This window comes from Rhinolophus sinicus, linkage group LG03 (assembly GCF_036562045.2).
Source record: "Rhinolophus sinicus isolate RSC01 linkage group LG03, ASM3656204v1, whole genome shotgun sequence".
Lineage (NCBI taxonomy): Eukaryota > Metazoa > Chordata > Mammalia > Chiroptera > Rhinolophidae > Rhinolophus > Rhinolophus sinicus.
In genome coordinates this window covers 174,262,783-174,288,918 of record NC_133753.1, presented here as the reverse complement: position 1 = coordinate 174,288,918, position 26,136 = coordinate 174,262,783, and the positions used below count along the sequence as shown (strand labels likewise).

Here is a 26,136-nt window from a genome sequence, read left to right as displayed (position 1 = left end):
TATTGTTTCTCCAAAATAACCAGTTATTTCTTGGTCTGTGATTCAAATAGAATATTCTTGTCAATTTTTAAGTTTGTCTGCATTTCCTGGGAATTTTTTATCCACAGTCATCTGGACTTCTTGTTTTTAGGATCCTTGCAACGCTCTGTGTGGGTTTTGGTAATCGGCGCTCCAGTGAGGACTTCTGTTAATTCAAGAGCCTGTTCACTACCAACTTCAGTTCGTCAGAACAGATTTGAGCACGTCACTCCAGTTCATCGCCTTTCCAAGGCTCCCCCTGCTCCAACATCAAGCTCCTGGTCAGCCTGGTAGAAAAAGCCCTTCAAGTGGCCTCCCCTTTTTCCGCCCCACTCCAAACTAGAGCAGGGCTAACCATTTGCAGCTCCCCAAGCACCCCATACTCCCACTGGCTTTGGGGCTTCCCCTCAAACCACTGCGTCTATGTTCTCCCGTAGGCAATGTTCTCCGTACTCCAGTCCTTCTCACCCTGCAGGGTCCTCTGAAGCTCTACCACATGGAACAGTGGCTTATATAATATACTCATCTCCCACCTCAGCTAGGCTGTAAGTGACTGGCACGCAACAGCCTTTAAAAAATGTTAACAAATGTCTATCAAACAAATACACTTGTTTCTTTCCTCTATCACAAGGGGGAACCCTCTACTATTAAAGAAACAATCTGAAAAACATCCCTTCCTGTTCAAAAATATCCAAGAGACCTTTAACATGCAAGAAAGCATGATAAAAAGCTTACCTTCAAAAAGAATTAGAAACAGCTCCACTTCCCAGTACCTGCGTCTCCACACTCACCAAGGTCAAGGATTAACTCTCTCTTTTTTTAATCTCTTTCAACTGTTTGGCCATAAATGGCATTTTCTTGGTTGTGTAGTCAAAATAGTTTTTCATATGTTTATTGATAATTTGCAACACTTTATAAACTGCTTATTCTTCTGCCCATTTTTCTAATTAGGCATTAATCTTTTCCTCACTACTTGGTAAGAAAGAAATATCATAAGATGCATATTAACTCTGTTATTATATACATTGCAAATGTATTTCCTGGTTTGCTTTCTTACTTTCCAATGAGGTTTTTGTTTAATTCTTCATTAAGTCAGATTTCTCAATTTTGTCCTTTATGGTTTCTGATCAAAACTTCTTTCTCATGCCAAGAGGAACCATCCCCCCACCCAAAATGGTTACCACTTATCCCAACACTATTAATTAAATAACCCATTTCCTCCCCCACCGCCACGCGATGCCGCAGCGTACCATTCCTTCTCAGCTTCCTGGTGGGAATGCTTTCAGAGCCCACTGCTTCTTCACCGCACAGCCCTCGGGGAACAGCACCACCTATTCCCGTGGCTTTACCCTCCACTCATAACCAATGACTCCCAAATCTGTATTTCCAGTATTGGCCCCTTCCCTGTTACAGATTAACCATCTGCTGGCCAATTTCTTGTTTATCTATACAAATCCACTCAGCTGAGGTCCTTCAGGACAGGAATAACAAAACATTGAGCTACTACGTATCCACTGGGATACTTCATAGACTCCTTCCAAGCTCCACATGCACACAATTGAACTCACTTTCCCTTCCAGACTGGCTCTCTTATGCTCCTGTCCCGCTTCGTGAACTAGCCTCTCCTGACTCCCCCTCCTTCCTCATCCCTTCCACCTACTTACTTACCAGTTTTACCTCCAAAACACACCTTGATTCTTTCCACTCACCTCTCCCTCTAATTTTCATTGCCACTGCTCTGGCTCAGGCCTCCAGAGGCACAGGTAATTTAAATCACTACTTAGTTCATTTCATCTCATGGCCTCCAGCAACGGCCTCCCACAATCCATCTCCCACAATGACTCTCCTGGCTTCAAATCGCCTCTCTCTCTCTCTAACCCTCATCATCCATTCAAGCTCCAGGCCAACGGTCAGGAGGCTGCCCACGAAGTGCTCAGACTATAGAGGGGACAGACTCGATTCAAACGAGGACTCCACAATCTGCCCTCCTCATCGACTCCCCAGCCTTGGGGCCTGTCTGCCGCCGGGGCCTCCTGCAGACCATCACCTCCAGATCCCAGCGCTCGCTGGATGCTCCCACTGCGCTTCCTTTAAGTCGCACCTGGGGCACATCACATCAGCCCAGGTGCTACAGAGAGTTTTCTTCCCCTACCTCCCACCATATTTTCTTATAATTAATTATCATAATCATTAACTATGATCTCTAAGAGCAGAGACTGACCTTGCACATAAGAAGGTTTTACATGTGCTACATAGTCAGGATTTATTGAGTGAACCGAACAAATCCACTCCAATGGGCCTGTGGTGAGGACCCAACTGGTTCTTTATGTTCTGAAGAGAAAGGTGAACAGTATGCTTTAGAACGCACTGGTCTGCTAGAGAAAACTATGTGAGTCAAAAGACAACATCGGCTTAAATTGCAGGAGTTTTCTTTTTAACTACATGGGGTAAAACTACCCTTAAGTCCTTTTTAAATTCTAAGAAGGAAAAAATATTAATATGTAATAGTTTTATGTAGTTGAAATGCTGGTTTTAGCTGAGTCAATCATGATGATATAGAATTCACAGATATTATATTTCTGATATTATGCATTATTTATGCATTGTTTATTACAAGCAGGCACTGTGTTAAATTCTTTAAATGCATATCGAATTTGATCCCTGTGACAACTCTATGAGGTCAGTATCGTTATTCTCCCCTTTCTTATAACAAGGAAAATGAGGCACAGAGAGGTTTCTGAAACTTGCTTGAGGTCACACAGCTAGTTGGAGGCAGAACGTGGATTTGAATCCAGGTCTGACTACAAATCTCATCTCTAGACCATTATACCAAACTGAAAGATGTGGGCAAGCGTTCACTGAACCGGAGTCCGAAGTCCTGGGCTCCAGTCCCTATTCCTAGTCACCTAGTGACTAGGTGACAGAAATATCGGACACATCCCCTAATATTTCTAAAATCACACAACTATGATCCAGGGCCTACTTTCCATACTTTAAATGTCATTCAAAAATTTATAGTTGTATTATGCTTAGATGTGACAGCGTGTTTGTCACCTCTATGAACTTGGAGAAGAAGAATGTGACCTGGAATGCTGGTCACACCCACCCGCTGCCCAAATGAATGCTGTTCTTGGGGGGAAATATCACCTGCTTTACCAAGCACTTCCATTTATCACATCGTGACAAAGGTCAGGCAGTGGATGTTCAGGAAACAAAAAAAAACCAGCCACCACCTCAGTCTGAACAAAATCTTATCAGATGCTTGAAAGACACTTATGAGCAAGATGAAGAAATACAGGTTGTAAAAAACAGCCAGTGATCAGCCGGACGCAAACGGTGCGAACGCACGGATGCGGGTATCTGGACAAAGGTTACGCACAGACGTGATCGAGTTCTGGGGTGCTTTGGCATTCTCATTAATGAACTGGGTGAAGATTTAAAAAAAAAAAAAAAAAAGAGCACATTCATCAAATCTGTGGATGAAAAAAAATGGGCAAAGTAGCCAATACTGGATGTAATAATGAGTATTCTGATAAACTAAGCCAACGACCTAATCTAATAAGATCAATTTAGCGTTGATAATTTCAGGGAGCAAAATCAAATGAGGAGGATAGCAACAACAACATGCATAAAATGAATAGATACAAGTTCGACGAAATATGATTTGGCAGCAATGTGTGGGAAAAACACGGAAGACTGGTTCAAGAAATGGGCCAAGAATGTACTATAACTGCCAAAATAATGAGAAGAGGGGCAGTAAGTGTTTGTCTCCTCGTTTTATCACAAAACATGTCTAAAATGCTGTCCTCCGGTGGTATTAAAATGGGAGGATTCATTTTTAGTCTGAAAAATTCGTAAGCAGATAACCCAACATTTAAGGTATTATTAGTATGAAACATAAGCTATTATCATTGTCTATATTACTGCCCAAATTATCATTAATTCTCACTCCGATATAAACCTTACTCTAAGTATTCTTATCCCATCTCTCCATAAGTGCAACCTACTTCCTATTTTTTTCTCCCAGCTTTAGGGAGTTATAACTGACCAATAAAACTGTATACGTTTAAAGTGCACAATGTGATGATTTGACATACACCTACATTATGGAATGATTACCACACCAAGCTAATTAACACATCTGTCAGCTCACACTTGCCTTCCTCTGTGTGTGTGTGGTGAAAATGCTGCGATCTCCTCTCCCAGCAGATTTCACGTACACAAGGCAGTAAGTACAATTCCCTACAGTCACCGTGCTGTACGTTAGGTCCCCAGGACTTCTGCGTCGTATAAATGACCGTCTGGTACTGTCTGATCAACAGCTTCCGCTCCAGCGGCTACCTTGTCACTCTGGACTTCACCTGCTCCCAGTTTTATAATACCACCCACCCTTAGGGACCCCTTGACCATTTAGCAACTTAAGGATAAGACATCAACGTATTTGAGAGCTTTAAACACACTAATGCTTTCTCACTAAGTTTAATCAGAAGCTTTAAAAAGGGGCATGGCAGATCGAGCATGAGAGGAGCTTGCAGTCATTACTACTGCATGTGTCACTGCCTCGACATTATAAAGAAAATACAGACAAGCTTCCAGGGCCAGGCCTAGTTGGAGCCTGGCTGGGGGCCCTCCCCCAGGCCTGCACCACTGCAGCGTTCCTCACTGGACGCTGGACTCCCAAACCCTCCAGGGCACAACCTGGAGTCACCCTTCTGAAATGGCAGTCTCGCACGCTTGAAATTTTCCACAGCTTTCCCTGGTCGACCAGAAAAGGTGGCAACCTTAGCATATCCTGAGGCTCTGCTGTTTCGTGCCGCCTAATGGCCCAATCCCATCTCTGCCACTGCCCCACACTGCCCCTGTGCTCGAGTCCCACCAAACGTGCCAGGTTGTCATCCTGTGTCACTGCATACACCATGCCCTCTCCTTGGAATGGCCTGCTCACGCCACTCGTCCTAATCCAGTTGAGAAACACCAACTCGTTCTTCAACACTCAGCGCATGCACACTGCTCCACATGCAACCTTCCCAGTCTGTCCTCGTTGGTCCCCAACACTGAGACAAATGTCAGTTGCCATCCAGAGTATCACTGTTGTCTATCTTGTAGTAGAACTGAGAAGAAAGTGAAACGGTTCCTATTGTCTCTATTAAAAGCATAAAGACAAAAAGCAAATCACCCCCACTCAGCAAGTAGAGACTTCCACTGTCCCCGCATGCATGAGTTTTTGATCCCAGGGATAGTCCATGAAACACATGAGCACAGCAATCACAGCTTGACTATTTGTGAGCTGAATGTTCCAAAACAGAGTCATCTGTAATTTCATTGACGCTGGCATCTGAGAAAGGGCGAGTTGGCTAAATTCTGTCTAGCCAACAGTCTAATGTCTGCATGTCAACACAGCTTGGTTGCACTCTCTTTGCCATTACATATTCAGTACATCTTATTAAGAGGGACTAAGAGTGTTTCTTTGTGAAAACTGTCCCCCTCCCCAACCAAAAAAAGAAAGCGAACTGCTGGTTCCAGTGGGGGCAGGGGGAGTAAACTGGGTTATGGACAACAGTGGGGCAGACAGAAAAAAATATGTGATAAATAAAGAATCAAATGTTGACTTCGCTGATGGCTCCGACCTGTGACATGACTTAAGCTACCATGCATTCAACACAAGAACAAGAAAAAATGATTTGTGAAACCATCTTCTTTTATTAGGCCAAATAAAGAAAATAAAATGCAAGGTGAGTATTTGTCATGAAAGTTCCAAGACATTTTTCGTGACTTATGAGAGTCTACTTTGTATCAAAATATTTACAACGGTTGCCAACTCAAAAAATAAAATTGTCCCTACATAAGGAACAAATTACACAATTAATGTAGTTCTGTAGACTGTCAGATGGAAACATTATTTTACACTGAATGCTTTACGCCCTCATCCTCAGTTAAGATTATGTGCTGGAATTTTTCAAATAGAATATCCATGAATTCCATTCATCTTAAATTTATTAGTAGGAACCTATCTCAGTAATTTTATAAAAGATAATCTCAAAAAGGCAAGTCTTTCAAAGATATATATAGTAGCAATTTTAAGCCTATTAGCCTAGGATATTCTCACACATGTATAATATAAGCCATCACTAAATCATTGGTGAATGTCAAGGAGAAATAACCTAGTCTGTTCCTTACTGTAGTTTGTGGAATAAGCAGGAGGCGTGTTTGTGTTCACTGAAAACGAACACAACAACAAAGTTTCTTCTAAAACTGAAGGAGAGGAAATGAGGCCTAATTGACTGTCAGCTGTACCACCACCATGCACTGAGTGTGTGTGCCTCCTGGCCCTGGCCGTGTCACGTCCTATGTCATTCACGGGGCGGGGCATGTCTGTTCTGGGCACGGCTGCATATCTGATGCCTACCCACTGCCTGGCAGGAAAAAAAGAAAAAGGAATAGCTATTGAATGAATGAATCACATTGCATTCCAACAACTCTGAAAGATCAGACCCTGACCTCCAAGAACTTATATAGGATTACTGAAGACAACAATAAAAAAAAAAAAAGTCTCGATTCAAAATATCATTTCTTGTCAACGGAAAGAATTTGTTTTAAGTATGTAAAGACTCAACAAAATATTTCCCAGAGACCAGCAGCAATATTTTGTTAGAATGCCCCCAAGTGTTTTTCACAACAGTTTGATGTAAGTTATAAAATAAAATTATTCTGCTTGAAATCCGGTATTAATAGGAATATGATATTGACCTCAATCATTGTATCTGATTGGTGACCTGAAGGGAACACTTGTCCACCTCTACATGCAGGCACTGTGTGCTTGACGTTACTATCCCCATTTTTACAGATAAGGAAACAGACGCAGAACCTGCCCAAGGTCATAAAACCAGTAAATGGGAAATGGGATCTGATCTCATCCTTTTTACTATGTAATATGCTTTACATGTTGGAAATCAGGAAAATAAAAAGAATAATAGTCACCTGTAATTTCAACAAAGATAATCTCACCTAAAATTTGGTATATAATTTTCCTACATAATCAGGAAACTGTACACACACACACACACACACACACACTCACACTCCCTCTCTCACACACATTCACCCTCCAAAAACAAAAACAAAAACTTAGATCAACTTACACACAGTTTTGCAATCTGCTTTTTCAGTTTACAAATTTTGAGTATCTTTCCACATCAATAAATACTCCCCTACCTCATCGTTAATGAACAAAGGGTTTTCCATTGCATGTATATACCACAATCTGTGTAATCAATCTTCCTATTATTGAGCATTTAAGTTGTTTCTCATTTATACACACCATGATAAACAAAACCACAAAAATCATCTTCGAAAATCAGAGGGTTTTTTGCATGTACTTTTTGAGGAGATCAGCAGAATCTAGAGATGAGTTTTCCCCAAACTTTCAGAGAGCACCTTCCTCCTGATTTTGCGACACCCCACTAAGCACACTTCCTACCAAGTTAAGAATCACCCTGGGGGAAAAAGCTCCTAACAGGAATAGGACGTCCACACACACAGGTAGGCAAGAACCACTGCCATAGATTGGTCTCTGTACAACATGCTTTATTTTTTTTTCCCTTAAATTCCTCGTGGTGGAAATGCCTGACTAAGGGACATGGCACATTTTTGAGGCTTTCCATGAGTAATACAAAATTGCCCTCCTGGAAAGTTGTAACAATCGAAACACCCACCAGTAGCATTTGAAAGTGACAATTTCCAAAACCCTCCAGTTGGTTAGATTTGTCTTTAAACAATCAAATTCCTACATAGCCCTAAGTACTAAAAACAGTGAAACTACTAATAAAATATATCTAGCAAAACAGCAAACAATTCAGAAAACAAATGCTAGATTTTAAAGTACATGTTTTCAAATACAAAACATAAAATTTTAATGACACCAGATCCCAGCAGACTGAATTTAAAAGAATGACTACTAGAAAACCTAGTGACACCAGGCTCAGAAAGATGCCAAGCTAGTAAGTGAAAGACCGTATCTTCACTTGCCTGTCTGGCTAATAATACTAGGCTTACTAGTTTGGGCTTTAATAGCAACATGTTCTATTTTTTAATGAAAAACTCAAGAAATTGTATATTCTTTGAAAATTTATATATACTATCTTATAGCTATTGTCCAATCTGAAGTTCTCGAATCCTTTCAGATATTCATTTATTCCACAAATCTCTGCATGCCCAGTATGGGCTGGGCACTGCTCCATGCTAAGGCACAGTGGTGAAGCCCAAGTTCTGCCTTTGAGGAGCTGCTGTTCCAGAACCCTGCAGTGAAGAATCAGCAAACCCGTTAAGACGCCAGTCTGGAACCACTGGGTACTAGGGCAAATTACAACACCGCTGGGTCTTGGTTTCTTTATCAGTAAACTTAAGAAGTTGGCCATATGATCTGAGGTCTCTTCTGGCTTTCAAATTCTAGATGTCCTTTGGTTGTGTTTGAATGTTTAAATTCCGATTACTCATAAGAGCTTTGCATTCTAAGTTCTATATAGTTCTTCCATGAAATCAGACCCAGGCTTTCGAAGAAAAATAATTTTACGTCTATAGTAAAACTTTGGTGATTCAGGTATGTTCAAGGAATAAACATAGGATAAGGTTCTAGTTAGATGAAGATTTTTGCTCCCAACTTTAACTGTTCCTTAGAAGAGGTTTCTAGAATGTTCCTGCCCCCTTCACTTTTGTACTGCACCATAAATACCAAGACATAAAATGTGAAACAGGACCTCACTGGTATGGCGGTGGATAGGATTGGCTGGCACCCAAGCTTTAAGGCTGGCACCCTCAGGGGCTGCAGCACCGACGTTCTAGTGGGGAATTCTTACTTCTCTCCAGCTTACCCCCAGACCCCAACGCAACAGACACACACAATTCTGTCTGTAGAATGTCTACAACTCACTGCTCCATTAGCATTTCTAATGTTAGAAAAGGGAGGCACTACTGCCACCACTTGTTATTTTCCACCTGATGTTCCTGCCACCACCATTTCAACTGTCCTCAGATCAGAGTCTCCTTGGACAAGCCCGCTTCTGACAGCAGTTAAGAGGACAGCACAGCGAGGGGCCTCAGTATCCCAAGTGCCGCCCCACTCCCCAGCCTAGGAAAGAGCCACACACTTTCAGGAAGTAGTAGCGCCTCCTTGTGGCCTCTCAGGGTACTGCCACTTACCAACACATGTATTCTCATCTATAGGCAGACCTTCCCAGTCTTCCTCGGTACCTGCCCTACAAACGAGAAAAATGGGTAAGAGCCAAGAGGTTCTCACCTCTGCGCAAAAGTACAGGAAAAATTCACCCACCAGAAGTTTTTCTCAACTTCCAACATAAAACATACAACACACCCTTCGCTCACAGGAGTAGCAGCATCAACTGGTGAGAAGGGTACGTGTTGGAATACAGACAATGTAGAATGAATTGGGAATTCCTGCGTGTCTACAGTTCACAAAGGAAATGTAAAGGAAGTAGTAAAAGTACTTCAACTCAAACATCTAAGTCTCCAGATTTACCACAACCAGTTCCATGTAAAACAGATGCTTACGTGCTGCTTCTGCTATTTGCCTGAATGAAGAGCCTTCGCTGCAATGACAGTGACTTAGCTTAAGATTTAGGAGTCACAGGATCCATTCTTTACCGAGTGTTTGCACAGAGCTTCTAAGAGAGGGGTGAAAGATAAACTTATCTTACATGGAAACAACTTACTGGGTTCTGGTATCGACCAATTAGAATTGGAAATGAAATAATTAAAAATGCTCATTCTACAAGATCACAGAACTCCTGATGTTGAACGGGAGCCCAAAAGTCACAGGCAAGATAAAGACAACAGATCCCTATGAGATGTTTATAACAATTGTTTGGCCCAAAACTCATTTCCCGAGCTTTCAATTAACATAAAGGAACATATATTTAGAAGGACAAACAGATTAGAAGTTCGGAAGAGGAAATACCACAGTTCCTGATATTCCCTGAAATAGAACATGCACACATTCTTCCTGAGAGGAAAAAAAAAAAAGTACCTGCATAAAATCCACATATGTGTTCATTAGTCTGTCACTAGCTCAAAAGAATTAAGACATTCTGTATACAAGAAAAACAAAAAACAAAAAGGCATCTTTTAAAATTTCACACTTAAGCAAATGGTTAATCCACTGAAATCAAAGAGGAAACTTCTGACTAAATGACTCAGAAATCACTATCATGTCCTGGAAAATCAGGTATGTTTTTAAGGCTTCATACATTAATTTCATGTAATAGCAATCAAATGCAACTGACCTAGAGCAATAATTTAGAGGCTGTGTTAACAGTATAACAGATTTGGTAATGTCAAGGGCCAGACCAAGATGGAAAGCTCAGAGAAAAGACTTCTGAATCCAAGCATTTTGACCCAAATTAGGCAAGATTATTTTTTCAAGTTTGATTATTCGTTAATTCAACAAATATTCACAGCCCATTGTGACAGAGGCTGTTCCTGGTGTTGGGAAAGCAATGAGGAACAAAAGAAAGCTGAGGGTGCCTGCTCTCTGGGGCTTCCAGCAGGTGGAGGAGCTCCACCAGCCAAGGTCTCTCCTCCACTCCTGTAAACGGTCCTTGACGTGGGCAAATACACAGGGCACCAGTCCCGGCGCCCGCTCTCTCCTGCTTGCCACTCTCCTCCCCTTTCCCCTGCATCATAAACTCCACCACACAGGCAGCCCTCTGTTGCTCTGGCATGTGAGGCTCAGCCCCACTCCAGGTCCTTTGCACTTGCTGTTCCCTCTGCCTGAACCACTCTCCCTGCAAATCTCCAAAAACAAAGGCTTCGTCCCATCCTTCAACTCTCAGCTCAAATCTCTCCATCTCAGAGAGGCTTCTAGAGCCACTCAATCTAAAACAGCGGCATCTCTCCCTGCCCCCCTTTACTACAGCAACGCTATTCTGTTACTTTTCCAGTACTTGTCACTATCTGATATTCTCTCCTTCATTGCGTCTCTCCCTCTAAAATGTGAACTCATAGTGAAGCCTGCCAGTCCTGTGCACAGCTGTATTCTTAGTTCCTAGAAGTTGCCTGAAATACAACAGACGCTCAATAAATTCTTATTTAAGAAGAGCAAATATAGGCAATATGAGCAGTTTTCTATCACAATAACAGGTACCAAATAATAAAGGAAAAAGAAAACACTTTAAATGCCAAAAGATTTGTTTGATCAGTTAAAACAAAAAGATCATTATACCTTACACTAGTCTTAAAAACATTTTCAAAAATAAACATAATGGAAATATAAACCTCAACATTGGCTAATACTCAAATTTTATAATGTATTAGGCTGTTTTAGCATTAGCATTACTTCTACCATTTATTCTATTCTGAAAGCACTCAATTTTAATTTAAAATAAAAGAGCCAAGTATTTTCTAAAAGCATATTCCTCCTTAAGACTTATTAATAACCTTCTCCCAAACTGTACAATTTGTAACTGTATTTCAGCAACATAAAAATATGAGCTATTGGTGATAATCTATAGAAGGCAGGGATTTTAGTGCCTACTGGCAAACAAGTTTTATAAAACACAAACCACCTTTGCCTTCAATTTAATCAAAGATACATGCCTTTCGCCATGTTCAAAAATATTTAAACTCATTGAGAATTTTTCTTACAGTTTATCCTTAAAATTTTACATCTGTTCTTTTATTCCTTGTGTTGCAACAAAGAGCTAAGGTGTTAATTAAGGGATATGATTCTAGTTACTGGCCATTGCAGCTCATGTTTCACCACAAAGACACCAAAGATCCTTATGGATAGCTCTAAAATGATATAAAAGCAAAAGACATACACTGGAGAGAAAGGGCATTTATTTCCTGGAATGGGATGCAAACAAGTAAGTTACTATTGCCTCTGGGCTTTTGGGAATAATTGAAATACACTTAAAAACCTCAAAAACTAATGTTTTACAATTTTATAGCAAAATATTAGGAACAACCTACACAGGTCTCAATAAAGAACAGGTTAAATCAATTATGGTTTATCCTTAATGGAGTACTCAGCAGCTGTTAGGGAGTGAGACAGCTCTCTTAGGTACTGATAGAGACACTGCCAAGATTCAGTACTCTACAGGGAAGGTGGGGAGCTGGTGCAGAACAGAGTATACAATGTGTCCTTATTTGCCGAAAGACAAATACAAAGAACACATACTAAATGTTTATACTAGCATAGGCTAGATCTGGAAAGATATACACAAGGAGCTGGTAACCCCAGGTCCTGGGGAGAACAGAGTGCTGCTGTGGGGCATGGGGGAGAGAGGTATACTTTCCATTCTACAGCTTTTTATATCTGTTGACTCTTCTCCAGTGTGCATAAAAATCGCCTGTCCCACAAATTAATATGATATATTTTAATATTAGAATACTTTATACTATTACCAACATATTATTCAAGAATAACCATCAAAAAGCAAAAGCCTTCAAAAATCACAAAAGTTTATCCTCTTTGATGGCACAGTTCCCGATCCTTAATTCCCAGAAGAGAATCCAAGTCTCCACTAATTAGAGAGGCGCGCTTGTGATCTCACCTATTACAAAGCAAATAAGCCTCAATTCAATTCTTGGAAGGGAAAAAGCTGTTCGGTTCACCTAAAAAACATACCTCACATTTAAATTGAGCGTGTAACTACCTAATGAAGCCTCCAAACCAACACAGTTTCCACCTGGCCATAAAATAAAGTCAAAGTAGGAAACAAGAGGACTGTCTCCTGCTTTTAAAAACACACCATACTTAGGTTTCCTCTCCTCTGCCAGACTCAGACAAGGAACCCTATGGTATTAGTGGAATTTCAGATCTGTGGCAAAATAATCTTTCAGGGGAGGGGCAAGCATCACTTGCACCACACAAAGGCTTATTAAAGTGTTTTCATTTGCGGGGGAGGGGAGTTTGCTTTAAATTTGTTAGGAATCATTTTCGTACCCCTGATATTAAGGGACATTAATTTTGCTCCAAGCATTTTTTTTTTTTAAGATTTAAAGACAAATCTGAAAAGGAAAACGAACAAATAAGAAGGCAAAGTTTAAACTGAAACTTTTCTGTTGAATGTGTATCTTGAACACAACAATAAATGAAAAGAAATTATTTCCATACGATCGCCACTCATAACACACCACACGTTGTATCAATATTTAACTATGAAACACACCCATACAAAAAGGAACACAAAGATACCCAACTTCAAGTAAGACCTCATATATTTTTGGTAACCGACAGTGAGGACCAGAATCCCATTATTCAAGCCCAGATGTAAATTCACAACACTTGATGTGCAGTTTTCTGTCGGTCAGAACTTAGGACTCCAGCTCCGTCCTTTTAACAACACATCAGTAGTGGCATGTTTTCACGAAGGTTAACTGTGATCGCCCACACTTTAATTCTGCATTTAATAAGTATAGCACCTCGGGATATCAGCATATAAACATACAGGTAAATCAAAGAGTGCACTATCAATACAGAAGGGACGAAGAACTAGTTTAAGGAAGAGTTGCGGCACTGGGTCACGAACTCATTTGCTTGATTACATCTCCAAAGGAAAATAAAAATTAAAGCGGCTTTCCATCCCCCAGGTAGCCTCTGGTCTTAGAACTCATGCCCTCGGAGGGGCAGAAGTTCGCAGCCGCGCAGTCGGCGCCCTCCGGGACCCAGGAGTGGTCCAAGGGCGCGCGCAGAGCGGCACGACACGGAGCGCTTCACCCCCCCACCCCCACCCAGGTCACTCGTCTGGGACACGACCCAGATCCTGGGACCGGAGCCGGCCGGAGCGCTGCCCCTCACTCTGCCCGGGCCGCCAGGCGCCCGCGGCGACGCGCCCACGGAACTGGGCTTCAGGCTCCGCGGCTCGCACTCCCCGCGCCGCGCCCACCCGCCCCCGGTACTCACCGGCCGCTCCCGCGCCGCTATCTCGCCATCCCCCGCCGTCGGCTCTGCTGCCTTGGCCGCCGCCCGGGGGCTGCCCGGAGTCCGCAGTCGCCCGGGGCTGGAGGCAAGGAGGAGGGCCGAGCACAACCCGCCGCCGCCTCGCCTCCCAGTCCCAGTTGTGACTGCTCGAGGCGGCCACGGGCGAGGGGCGGCCCGCTGCCCTCTGCGAGCCCGCAGAACACCGGCCGCCGCCAGAGCCGCGCAGAAGCAAAGGTAACGGCCACCGCCACCGCCACGGCGGAGACGCTCCAGCCGGGTCTGCGGCGCGCGGGGGCGGCGCCTGCACGCCACTCGGCGGGGGGCGCTGCTGCCCTGGCCCCGCCCCCCGCCCCGCCCCGCCGCCCGGCCCCGCGCGCCCCGCGCTCCCCGCGCGCCCCTGCCGGAAGCCGCCCGCGCGCCCCCGCCACCGCCCCCCGGCCCGGTCGCGCGCGTCCGGCGCTCGCCCGCGAGGCGGCCCCTGGGAGTCGGAGGAGAGCGGCGGCGCGCGAGGCTCCTGCGCCAAGAGGGTGCTTCCGCGGAGAGTCCCGTCCCGAGGCCAATCTCGGAAGGTCATGGAAAAGCCAGGGAGAGCGAAGCTGCCGAGCCGGTGCAAATCCTCACGCTAGGCGGGCCTAGTGCGCGGCGGCCCTGCGGGAAGGAGAATGGCACCCAAAATGCTGTCAATGCACTTTGCAAACAGTGCATAGAGGGGAGGAAAACGTGGGGCCATGTTTTAGCTTCCTCTGTAAATACAGATGAAAACCAGCTTCTGTGCCTTGGAGTGGGGCGGCGGGGTGCGGGGGAGGGGGCCGTGAGCGATTGCTACGTAAGATTTTATGAGTTACCTAAAATGCCCCTAGGGCTGGGTCGCTGCCGTTCAGCTACCTTCCTCCTCCCTGGTGCAGGGCTCACGCACCCCGAGAGGGCCCGCGGGGCATTCTAAGAATATCCTGGAGCCTTATAGTCGTGCCTCCAAGGCGTGGTGGGCATGTACGGAGAAAAAAAACGGCTCTCTTAATGGGGTGAGATTTTTCCTCCCAGCATTGTTCCCATTTCCGCAGTTTCACTTGGCCTCGATTTTCTTCCAGAGTAATGCACCAAATGAAATTAGCTGGACAGCGTTTGATGGCACAGAATCATGATTTGAAGATGTTTACGCTCTATGCCGGACGCGTTTGATGATGTTCTCTTCGGCACAATTAATTTTGCAAAGTTCAGAAATGTGCCAGATAGAGCCCCTGGCACGCAGAGTCACAGGGCTCTGCAGACATACCTTCAATGAGAAACCATCTTGTTTCATTTGTGATTTATTTGTTGCATCAGCACCAAGGCCAATGTGTTTTTTAGAGACCTTTGGATGAAATTCCACAGCAATTTCTAAATTGGCTAAATGATGCTTATTTTCTGAAATAACATTTCCCTGTTGATAAAGTAAGTAAAATGGGCAGCAAAACACCAGCCAGTACATTGGGCATCCTACCAGATGAAAATGTTTCACAGTAAGACATGGTCCCTACCTGTGTGTCCTGATGACCAACTCTGTCCATGTGCATATTTTGAACATCGGAAGTAAATACTTCTGAGGAATAGAGTGAGGAAATAAAATGAAGTCACTATAGTCAAGCTGCTAAATTACTGAAATCAAGTAGATAGAAGCAGAGGAAATCACACCTATAATGAAAGTTCTGAAAATGAGAGGCTTTGTTCTTTGAAAGGATGAATCACAAAAGCAGCAAAGGTGAGATGATGGGGTTTTGCTATTAAATTACTCACATCTTGGCCCTTAAGCAGGCTTCTTAGGATGGGTAATAGAGCATCAGTGGGCCGAGATACTGCTTTGTTCTTGGAAGAAATTTTGGGACCAAATAAAATCTACAAATTAAGCATAGTTATTAACCAGTGAATTGTTGAAATGAGTGAAACTATTCTTCATTTTAAGCCTGACTGACAAATGTAGATTTAAATTGGTTTATTTTAGAGCACAGTTTTGGACAAGATTCAAAACTTTAATAAGATTCCTGTAACAAGAAGACATATGAGAGCAATCAGCTAATTTTCTCTACATGTTATGTTCCTTACCCAAAGTGGTTGGAATGCTACTTGAGGGGCATGAAAAATGTGATAAACACCATGAATAATAGTATCTGCACATGATTCTGTTTACTCTCTTTCAGATAAAAAGATTTCAGGGGTGTTATGTAAACTATTTTGGTAATTATTATATCCCTAGCATGGCCCCAACAGGACTGTATTTTGTTTGTCTTTGTTTGTTTATATTATGCCTTCTTCCAAAGAGACTCAGGTGGTTTGCAATGAAAGACAAATGTAAAAAAAAAAAAAAAAGTCAAGAAAAATTCAGACTGAGACTAACAATAGCATTTGAGCACAAAACTTAGCTCCAAGCTTCCTCACAGCCAAGTGAAATAGGAGAAATGAAGATTTTCATAATTCTCATTGCCAACTGGAAGGAATCATACAGTTTACTTAAAGGAAAGTCTTTCCCGGCCCAGGCTCTGAGAGGAATGTGTCATAAGGGTCTTTATATGAGGATTTTCAGAAGTCTAAGTTAAGAGAGATGCTATACAACAACGGCTGTGGCCATCTTTTGGTAGCAGGCAGAGCTAATATATATTTTTATGGTGAACAGCTTTCAAGTTAAAAGTAAGTAGCAAGACTCCTACCAAGTGTTTGTTTATTTGGTTATTTGTTTGTTTTTAATACTCGCCTTTGAAGGCAAGACAAGGATATAAAATCCAATCTTGGTTTTCCCAGCTTTCTTCTCCATAAAACGGGGTTATTAAAAGTGCCTACTCCATAGGGTGGTGGAGAGAACAAAGGAGTTAATTTCTGTAAAACCACTTACTGCTGTGTTAAATTTGCTATAGTTTTCCTCAGCCAAGGTGTGTATGTATATATTTTCCTCCCCTCTTATAGTTTGTCTTTTATTGCAAACCACCTCAAATCCCTTTTGGAAGAATTCATGGTGTATGCGCCTGATACAACGTAAGCAATAAATATCAGCTATGAATGTTATCATTATTGCGATTTCTGGTACCGCTTCTAAGTCTATCAAAGCAGATCTATGAGCCTGCTTTGAGGCTAGATGAGGTTGTGAGGTGGTTATAAAATCCTGTTATCCTTAGTGGGTAAAGCTTAGAGGATTATGAGGAATAAACTGGTATCACTAAGATGCCCATAAAACTGTCTTTGTTCTCTTATATTCCTTTTGTTGTTTGCCTATCATTTCCTGTCCTACATGACTACACTTAATAGTTTGATTTGAGGAGCATCGAGTAAGGGCCCTTCCCCCAACAGACTACCATTTATTTAACTCCTTGGGTCTTTAAGACCTGTCACCTCAAGACTCTTGTTAAATTTCTTACAGTTTTGAGAGGTTAATACCTTAAGCTGTTAAAGCTAATTCTCAGAGTCGGAAGCCTAGGGGAGTAGCAGGAGTGTGGAGAGAGCCATTAAAAGGACAAGGGGAACACCACGAGCAAACCCTCTCTTTCTGGAATACACCCTGTCTGCCCCTCTGCTCCACCCTCTTCTCCATACCCCCCATTTGATCCCAACAAACTACTGTCTGATTAGAATCTTCATTTACATCTTTGCTCTTCCTCTCACTCAATAATCCTCTCGTTTTTCTTCCTGCCACTCTCATCTCATCTTTCTGCATATGTCTCCACTCATACCTCCCATCTTATCGTAGGGTCCTCCATCCCTGCACCTTTTAGCTCTTCTTTTGACTTACCGAGCCCTTGCCTCTGTTTTCTCTTTCTTACCCTGTGTTCTTTATCTGTTATCTAGAGTCATTTAGGGGCAAAGCAAGACATTAAAATTGATGCTACCTTATTCTGTATAGTCCATCACAGACCCAGAATCCTGTGCTAATATTCTCAGTTGAGCTAATGGATCCCACAAAAGAGCAATTTACTCCATTCTCAGCGGTGATATTAAGCCCATTATTTAATTTATTCCTACAGCTACTGTGCTCAGTGTGTTGCCAGAGGCATTTTGCACAGATGGAGAAAGAGGCCAAAAGATTAAGGAATTGAACTGAGGTCAAACCAGAGGTAGTAGAGTGGTTCTAAATTGGACCCAAATTCCTTAAATCTTTGAATATATTATCCTAACTAATGCACTTAATCCACAGCCTTCAATGGCCTGTACAACAGCAAAAGAGATTGAGTTCATGTTTCCAGCTTCTGATTGAACATTTTTCAATGGTTACACATTTGCCAACAGGGTTAATTCAACGTCTCGAACACATTAGGTAGCTGAAAAATAATGAGTCAGTTAAATAATTTCAAAAACAGCAATGTCCCTAGGGTTTCCTTTGGGTACCTAATCTGGTACATTGCCTGAGTCTCCTCTCGGAAAACAAAAGTAGTCATCACTATGGCAGTTCTGGTCAATAGGCATATTTCTGTTGATGATTTCCCTGCTGGAATTTAAAGTAACTGAGGACATCGCTCTCAAAGAGAAAGTCTGCAGCTCTGAGATTCTTTCTGAGACATGCCCAAGAAATCCCGGGTTTCTGGCCTTTTTGTTTAATCACAGAAGCTTATGCTCAAAGAGCTGACAGAAACCTTAACACTACCTAAATTAAGGTACCGTTCAATTCAAACTCAAGTGTTCATAGAATCCCATCCTACATACCTAGGCAGGCCTAATCTGGGATATACAAATTAACCTAAGCATGCTAGATTTTTTTTTCTTAACCCTAGGAAAGAGAGACAATTGAACATGTGACCCTCCAGTGGGGATATTGATATTAATTATCAATAATTAACATAAATAGTCTCACTGCAAGGCATTTTTTTGTGTTATAGGTATTAGTCCCACTTTACAGAGAAATAGATCAAAGCTCAAAGAAGTAAAATAACAAACAGTGAACATACCAATCTAATTCCAAAGTCGTTATGATGATTTAGAAGACATTGACTAGATGTAGGGTACAGAATACTTAGTTGGTAGGTAACAGCAATGAACACTTATTGAGCATGTACAGTGTGCTGGGTACTGTGTACTAACAACTCATTCTATCCTCTCAGCAACTCTGTGAGTTGCAGGGAGGGTTGCCATCCCCATTTCACAAAGGAAGCCACATAGATATTGACAACAGCACAATTCCAACCATCTCAGTCTGGGTCCAAAACCCACTCTCCTAATGACTGGACTCTGCATTCCCCTGTCAGTACTGGCCACTAAACCTTTCACCACTTCTAGTTTCAGGAGCTTCACGAGGATCTTGCCTACTACTCGCTACCACTGTTGGCGAGGCTTTGACAAAGTTGGGTTTTGTCCAAGAGCTACACAAAGCCCTTCCCAACCCAAAGGCATGCTCTCCAATCTCTCCTTAGTCCACTATGCTACTCTGCTTTGCCTTTGTTGGCTTGAATCCAACTCTTTTTCTTCACATTCCTGTTTCAGATTTCATTGTTTATTGAGACAGATGACATGCTGTTTCTTCTGGGTATTGTTTGAGTTCTGCCATATTGTATAGCGCTGTGTCTTTGTGACACCTGGCTCACTACACTATCCCCAAGCTTCTCCCATCTGCATTGAGACACCATGATCAGATTTTCACACTACCGTTTACCTGTGTGGGGTGACTGCTTACTTCAGTATGAAAGTTTTTTTATATTCAAAGCCCCCAACAGCCAGGAGCACCCTTAGATATTTCCATTGGATTTAGAGAGCGTGTTCTTTTTGCTTATGCCTTATGATAACATCTTTATTTCACACACAGCAGCTTAGTTAGGACATTCTCAGAAGTATACTAAGTTTATGAGCCCTAGATTTTCAATACATTCGTCCATCTTAAGAAAATAAAAAACATCAGTTAAAGACAATGTTAGTATTCTGCAGAGTTTTCAGTATAACAGATACCAATGAAGATTGTGCAATGAAGATTCCTTTCCTGCAAATGGTAAAAATGCAACCCTAATAATTTTGCAATGCGGGGCATAAAGGGGGTGGGAGAGATCATGAATAAGCATAAACATTTTCAGATGGCTTTGTAGATTTGTGATCAGGGGCTGTGGAGAAAAAGATCAATTCCTACCTGAAGGGCGGTGTGATGGGCAGGTTTATGAGGAAGCGTCAAGTGGCATAAGAACGTATCTCTGTCATCATTATTAGATTTTTAAGTTCATATTCAACAAATATGTATTGAGTACTTAACTACACGTAAATGCTAAGGATACAACAATGAGGAAAACAAACAGAGCCTTTATGAAGTTTACCTGGTGAGACCCTTTTAAAACATGGTTAGAATGTCCTATATTACCCTGAGTTGCCAAAAAAAAAAAAAAAGAAAAGAAAAAGAAAGAAAAACTGCTTTAAAATTAATTTCCTATTAACTAACCTCTATTGCTCTGTTTTTCATTTTTTGTTCCTATCATGGCGCTAGATTAAGTTTAGACATAAATATTTAAAACCTTAACATTTGATTTCTCAAAAGCCCAAGGTTAATTACAGCTCATAAAAGTATTACAAATTAACATGTAATAATCAGCAGAAAAGATATAGAAAATTTGTTTCTTTGGTTTGTAAAATCTTTCTAGTGGCTAAAAGTCAAAATTAAAATATGCAGCCATATCAGTTGCTTTAAAATCAACACTTCCTTCATTTTACATGTTTTCTAATTACTATGCAAGGGAACATAAAAGAACCATTTTTTTCCCCAGCCACTAACACAGCAACAGATCTTCATATTTATTATATTTCCGTTCTCAGTTCCCCTCTCTGTGTTGCTATACTCTAGTTCACTGGTTTCCAGAGATGTTGGGAAGTTAGTCAGAGTTTTATAAAAAAAACGAGCTCCTTAATCATAGTAGGTTTTAGGTGACAATAAACCCAAACAGCTTTGACGTTTTCAGGCCATTTTAAAGCTGTAAATTTATTGTGGATCCCCAATTGTGATGGGATGGGATGGCACGGGATGTGATAATATAACAATATACAGTGTAGAGGACACTGCCCAACGTTCATTCTTTCAGTAACAACGTCCTGATTGCCCTTTGAGGATCCACCCTTCCCCCGTTCTTAGTTCTTGAGTTCTGGTGGGTTTGTCCCCCATTCCCTGGCTTTAGAAACGATCATGTGACCAGTGATGGGCTGGTTAGTGTTTAACAACCAATTCTCCTGAGAAAAATAGCTCTGATTTACAGCATTTGCCTATTTTCATGGTAGAGTACTCCCACCATGGCCAATTTCAAGCTACCAAGGTGAAATCACAGAATGCAGAGTTGGGACGTGACAGACACAGTCAGCTTCTGGGAGCCTCCAGCTTAGCGTATCAAATATGTTCCAGGCAACGTGAATCAGACCATTTATCCCTCTAGGCGTCTGACTCAAGCCAGGCCAGCTCCTTAGACCCAAATCCTTGAATATTTTTGGAACTGTTGTGGAAGAGTCACGTTTTTAGCTGGGTTTGCTAATAGGAAGGAATTGGAAATAGTTCTGGTGACCTATTTGTCATGTGATCCATTTCCAAAGAGCCTGGCTGAGAAAGCAGTTGCCTCAGAGAAGAGAAGAGCAAAGCTGAGGGGTGAAGAGAGACCCAGTTCTGGGACCACTGTCTGAGTCCCTGGAGCCAGTCCAGCCTGAAACTCTGGACTTTGCAGATGCATGAGCCAATATAAAGCCTTCCTTTCCTTTCTCCCTCTGTGTGCCTCTCATATATATATATATGAGATAGATATCTATATATATATATATATATATATATATATATATATATATATATATATAGATAGATAGATAGATCTCTATCTCTAGCTGCCTGTCTATCTCTCGTCTCTATCTCTGTCATTCTTCCTTTCTTTGCTTATTTATTTATTTTTCTTTTATTAAACCTATTTGAATTGGGTTCTGTTCCATTGAAAAAATATGGCCATGCTTCTTTTTTTTTTTTTTTCCCAAACAGCCCCTCATGAGACCAATATTCCCCAGAGCAACTTGGGAACTGGTTCTACTCATTCTCCCCAATAAACTTCCCAGGGGACTGGACATTCTGAGGAACTTCCTCTTTTCTGTCTTTACCTAGAAATCTGAACTGGTAACTGTTTTCTCAACCTCTGATACGACTGTTCGAAAGGCTGTTCAGATTCAACATTTTCAAAATGAAACTCGTATTTTCTGCTGAAAGTACACTACTCCTATCTATGTCCCCAATTTTCATTAACTTATACGCAAATGATGTGCCTGACCAGGGATACGACAGTGAAGAACGTACAGTCCTTGCCCTCACAGACCTCTCATTCTAGAGAGAGAAACAGACAATGAACACATCAACAAATAAGGACGTAAATCGTAGAATGTCCGTGTCAACTTGAAATAAGTGCTTTGGAAAAAAATAAAGGGCTTAAGGGACTGAGAATAATCGGGGTTGCTATTTTAAATGGGGTAAGCGGGGAGCCCTCCCTGAGAAGGAGTTTTTGAGCAGAGAAGCCTAAATGAAATGAGAGGTGGAGCCTTGGGAATATCTGGAGGACTAACAGGTGCAAGGCTGACATGTTCCAGAACTTCAAGGAGGCCAGAGTGACTGGAGCATGGTGAGCGTGGGAGTCGGAGAGGTATCTGGGGCCAGATGAGGTGAAGTACTGGAGGCATGATAAAGACTTAGGATTTTCTTCCGTATGTGATCCCTCTGGCCAGGGTGTGAACAGTCGCTTATTTGGGTCAAGAAGAGAATCGGGGAAACCACTGAGGGGCCCATTCCAGTTGTCCAGGGTAGAGATCACGCGAGCTTAAACTATCATCTTTCTAGCTGCCTTGGATAGGCATCTTCTTTGACTCATCCTTCTCTTTCACCTGCTGCATTCCTGTCCAGGTACCCAGATGTGGGTTTCATTTCCACAATGCATCGTACAGCCTTTGAGTTTCCTAGGACGCAGACTCTTAAGACAGATTATCACGGAGGTGGTTTATGAAGGCGTGCTACTGGGACAACAGCCTATTGAAGAGAAGGGAAGGAGCAGGCCTGAGCAGAAAAAGAAGTTCAATGGCAATGCTGGGTGTTCTGAAGCTGTGATGATCCTTCAGAGCTGTCCTGAGCTGTGGTAAGAGGTAGGGGTCTTTAAATCCCCACAATAATCAGTCACTGGATGCCAACCAGCCCAGGAAGAGAGCATGTCCATGGGTAAAGGCGCTTGACAGCTGAGGCCTGTCTATCAAAATCCATCCCCAGTGACTTGGATAATAAGACCTTTATTCTTGAAGAGAGTCTGGGCACGACACCCACTACACCATCTCTTTTTCCATTTGTCTCTGAAACTGCCCTGATTTAATTTCTCATTCCTCCTGCTTAGACTACAGCCCACCATGCTACCGCAAGAATTATACTACAGAGTAAAAGCCAGATTTCTCCTTATTGCCAATAGAATTAGAGTTAGACACCTTAGCATAGAATCCAGAACTTTCTAAGAGCCAAGCATCATCTCCCCACTGCACGTCTCACAATCTGTGCAAACACACCTATGTCACACACCATGCTGCTGCTTGCATCTGAAATGCTCTCCTTCAGAAATCGTATATATCAAAATCCATTCTTGGAGGCTAGCTCAAATTCGGTCTTCCTCTTTCCTCAGAACCTCTATTCTAATACTCATTTCATTTTGTCTGGAGTGAGTCGCTTATTTGTTACCTGGGCAAGAGCAGCAATGAGGTCCTCATCATTTCACCCCCCTCACTCCCTAACCACATTTAGCATAGTGAGCTCCCCATAAATGTTGGATGCCTTGGTTTCAGCTTTCATCAACAGCTAGGCAATATCCTGAGACAGCAGTATAGCAGAGTGGTCGAGGATGAAGCTTCTGTAACCATACTACCTGGATTTAAATTTGGCTCCACCACTTACTAGGTTCCTATTCATGGGTAAATTCAACATATTATGCCTCAGTTTGCCCATCTGTAAAATAGGGACAGTAACAACACCTACTTCATAGGATTATTGTCAGGATTAAATTAATTAGTATAAATAGAGCATTTAGAACAGTGGCTACCACTTAATAAGCACATGTAAGTGTTGGCTCGTAGAAATGATGAGGGGACCTGCGTGTGTCACCAGTGTCTGTGTTGACCAGTGCTCATCCATGCCCATCGAGTCTGCTGCAGAGGAGACTGCTGCTCTCTCTGAGATCCAGGTACTCAGCAAAGGGGACTTCGTACAGCTCTTGTGTAGGGACATCTGTTAATAGAGCTCTTGTTTTCCTCTTATGAGCATTCCCTTAATGAAAGGACATTCTTGCAAAACATTGGAATTCTTTGCTTTCCTGGGGCTTTTTCAATCTGGCCTCAGACTGGTTTTATGATGAAAATTATGCACTTTTCCAATGTGGCAAGGAAAAAAAAAGCAAGCACAAAGCATCGCATTTATAAGTGAATAGATTCACAGACATTTTTGAACTGAAAGGGATTTTAGAGATCACCTAGTCCAGGAGACAAGAAAACAAGGAGATTATGTGACTTGTCTAATGCCCACAAACTTGTCCAAGTTATTAAAGGACAAAGTTACTCAATAACATTAGCCAGTTTTTGCCTAAAGCCGTTAATTTTTTCAGTGTGTATAATTCAAACAAAAGTTGATCTAACTTGCTAAATCTCCACAGAACAACAACAAAAAATTTTTTAAAGGAAATTTTGTTTATTTCTCAGACTCATTGTCTTATCTAAAATTTCTCCGAGGTTTGGCACAAATACATACTGGTTTCATAATTACCTTCTGTGGTGAGAACAAATAGTGACCATAATTATTCATTCAGTTATATATTCATTCATTTCCTCAAAAGATACTTGTGGAGTGATTTTCACGTACCAAGCACTGAACTGAAAATTGGAAGTGAATTTTAAATTGTTTCAAAATGAATAAGCCCTAGTGTTCTGTGACTGCTCCACATCTGTGCCATCTGTGTGTCTGCTGGGTAGTCCAACTTCAAGCAACTTCAGAACGTGGGTTCAGACTTGGAATTGATCTTCATCAGCCAAAAGTTAAATACTGTCAGTCACACAGTCAGCGATTGGATTCAGGGCAAAGTTTCCATAGAAACAATCAATTATCGTTAAGTGAGAATGATTCTCTAAAAACAAACAAATACTATGTCCTGGTCTCCTCCTTCCTCTAGCTCTTTCTTCCACTGATGGAACTCTACAAAAGCCAGCACCAAACATGGAGACTTGACCAAATTCTGTAGCACAGCATCATATTATTGTAACACAATATGAATGCACGTGCTTCTATGAGATATTAATAAGTGTCAGGTGAAAAAAAATTCCAGAGTTAAGTCAATTTGGAAAACTCTGGGAGCAACAACATTAAAGAGGTTTCTTTGGTGTGCTTGCTTTTCTGAACGTTTAACATGCTAATCTGCATTATGGATCTCTACAAGGGGGACAAAGAATTTCACCTAACTCAAACTAACTTGCCCGAAGAACACTTCACGGGCAAGGTATTGTCCATGAATATTTACAAACCCGAGGTCAATTCAGCAAGTTTCTATAATCCACCATCCATCTGATATTGCTTTTTCCTAATAAAAATATCCTTTTAAAGTTTAAGCCTACCTATCTTTTATATATTTCAGATATTTTAATATTTTTATATTAAGAAAAATGACAAAACCATCTATATAAGAATCTTGTCTTTCCTTGAAAATCATTATCAAAGCACCCCTCAGTATGCATGCTACCAGCTGCTTATTCAGAGCTCATGGCAGACATCTCTCATCCATCACAAGACTCCACACAGGTCTGAAAGGGGTTCGGAATCTTTCTCAACACCATGTTTTAGGCAGAAGTTTCCAGTCCATGAATTTTAGCCTGCTACATTGAAATGAACTTGGCTTTTTTCTGAACAATAGCCACAATGTTCTCATCACATCCAAAGCAATCTGTGAGGACTTTTCCTTAGAAACTCATTTCATCTCTATTTTAACTGCTATCACCCTGGTCTAAGTGGCCAGCATCTCTCACCCAGGCTATTGCGTTCACCTCCTAACCAATCAGATCCGCACCAAGAAAATAATCTAAAACACCTCCATGGTCTACAAGGCTTGTGCAATTTGGACCCTGTGTACCTGCCCAATCTCTATGCCTGTCATTCTCCTGAGGTCCAGTCAGTGACTCACAGCTGGGTTTGCAGGTTTGGAAGCGCAGCCTTAATCCACTGTGAGGGG

The 26,136-nt window shown here is 42.0% G+C and overlaps 2 protein-coding genes across 4 annotated transcripts in view; one reads left to right on the top strand and one right to left on the bottom strand.

Moving 5' to 3' along the window:
- The window catches only part of LIFR (LIF receptor subunit alpha), a 68,917-nt gene extending 54,683 nt beyond the window's left edge, over positions 1 to 14,234 (bottom strand). Inside the window, exons 1-2 of one of the 3 annotated variants that reach the window (XM_074328983.1) lie at positions 13,937 to 14,234; positions 9,214 to 9,269 (exon numbers count right to left, since the gene is read on the bottom strand). In XM_074328983.1, coding sequence (XP_074185084.1) covers positions 9,214 to 9,221 — 8 coding nt within the window. In that variant the 5' untranslated portion in view covers positions 9,222 to 9,269; positions 13,937 to 14,234. The remainder of the gene's footprint in view (positions 1 to 9,213; positions 9,270 to 13,936) is intronic. The other 2 variants (XM_074328981.1, XM_074328982.1) reach the window with 2 other exon arrangements.
- Positions 13,646 to 25,506, top strand: LOC141570789 (uncharacterized). The gene is made up of 2 exons (XM_074329217.1): positions 13,646 to 15,692; positions 22,797 to 25,506. The coding sequence occupies exon 1, from the start codon at positions 13,646 to 13,648 to the stop codon at positions 14,588 to 14,590; it is 945 nt and encodes a 314-aa protein (XP_074185318.1). The 3' UTR covers positions 14,591 to 15,692; positions 22,797 to 25,506.
- Positions 25,507 to 26,136: the final 630 nt, after the last annotated feature.

Bases quoted from the DNA above. Each gene is read 5' to 3' on its own strand.
- LOC141570789 (XM_074329217.1), top strand. From the start codon at position 13,646: ATGCCCTCGGAGGGGCAGAAGTTCGCAGCCGCGCAGTCGGCGCCCTCC.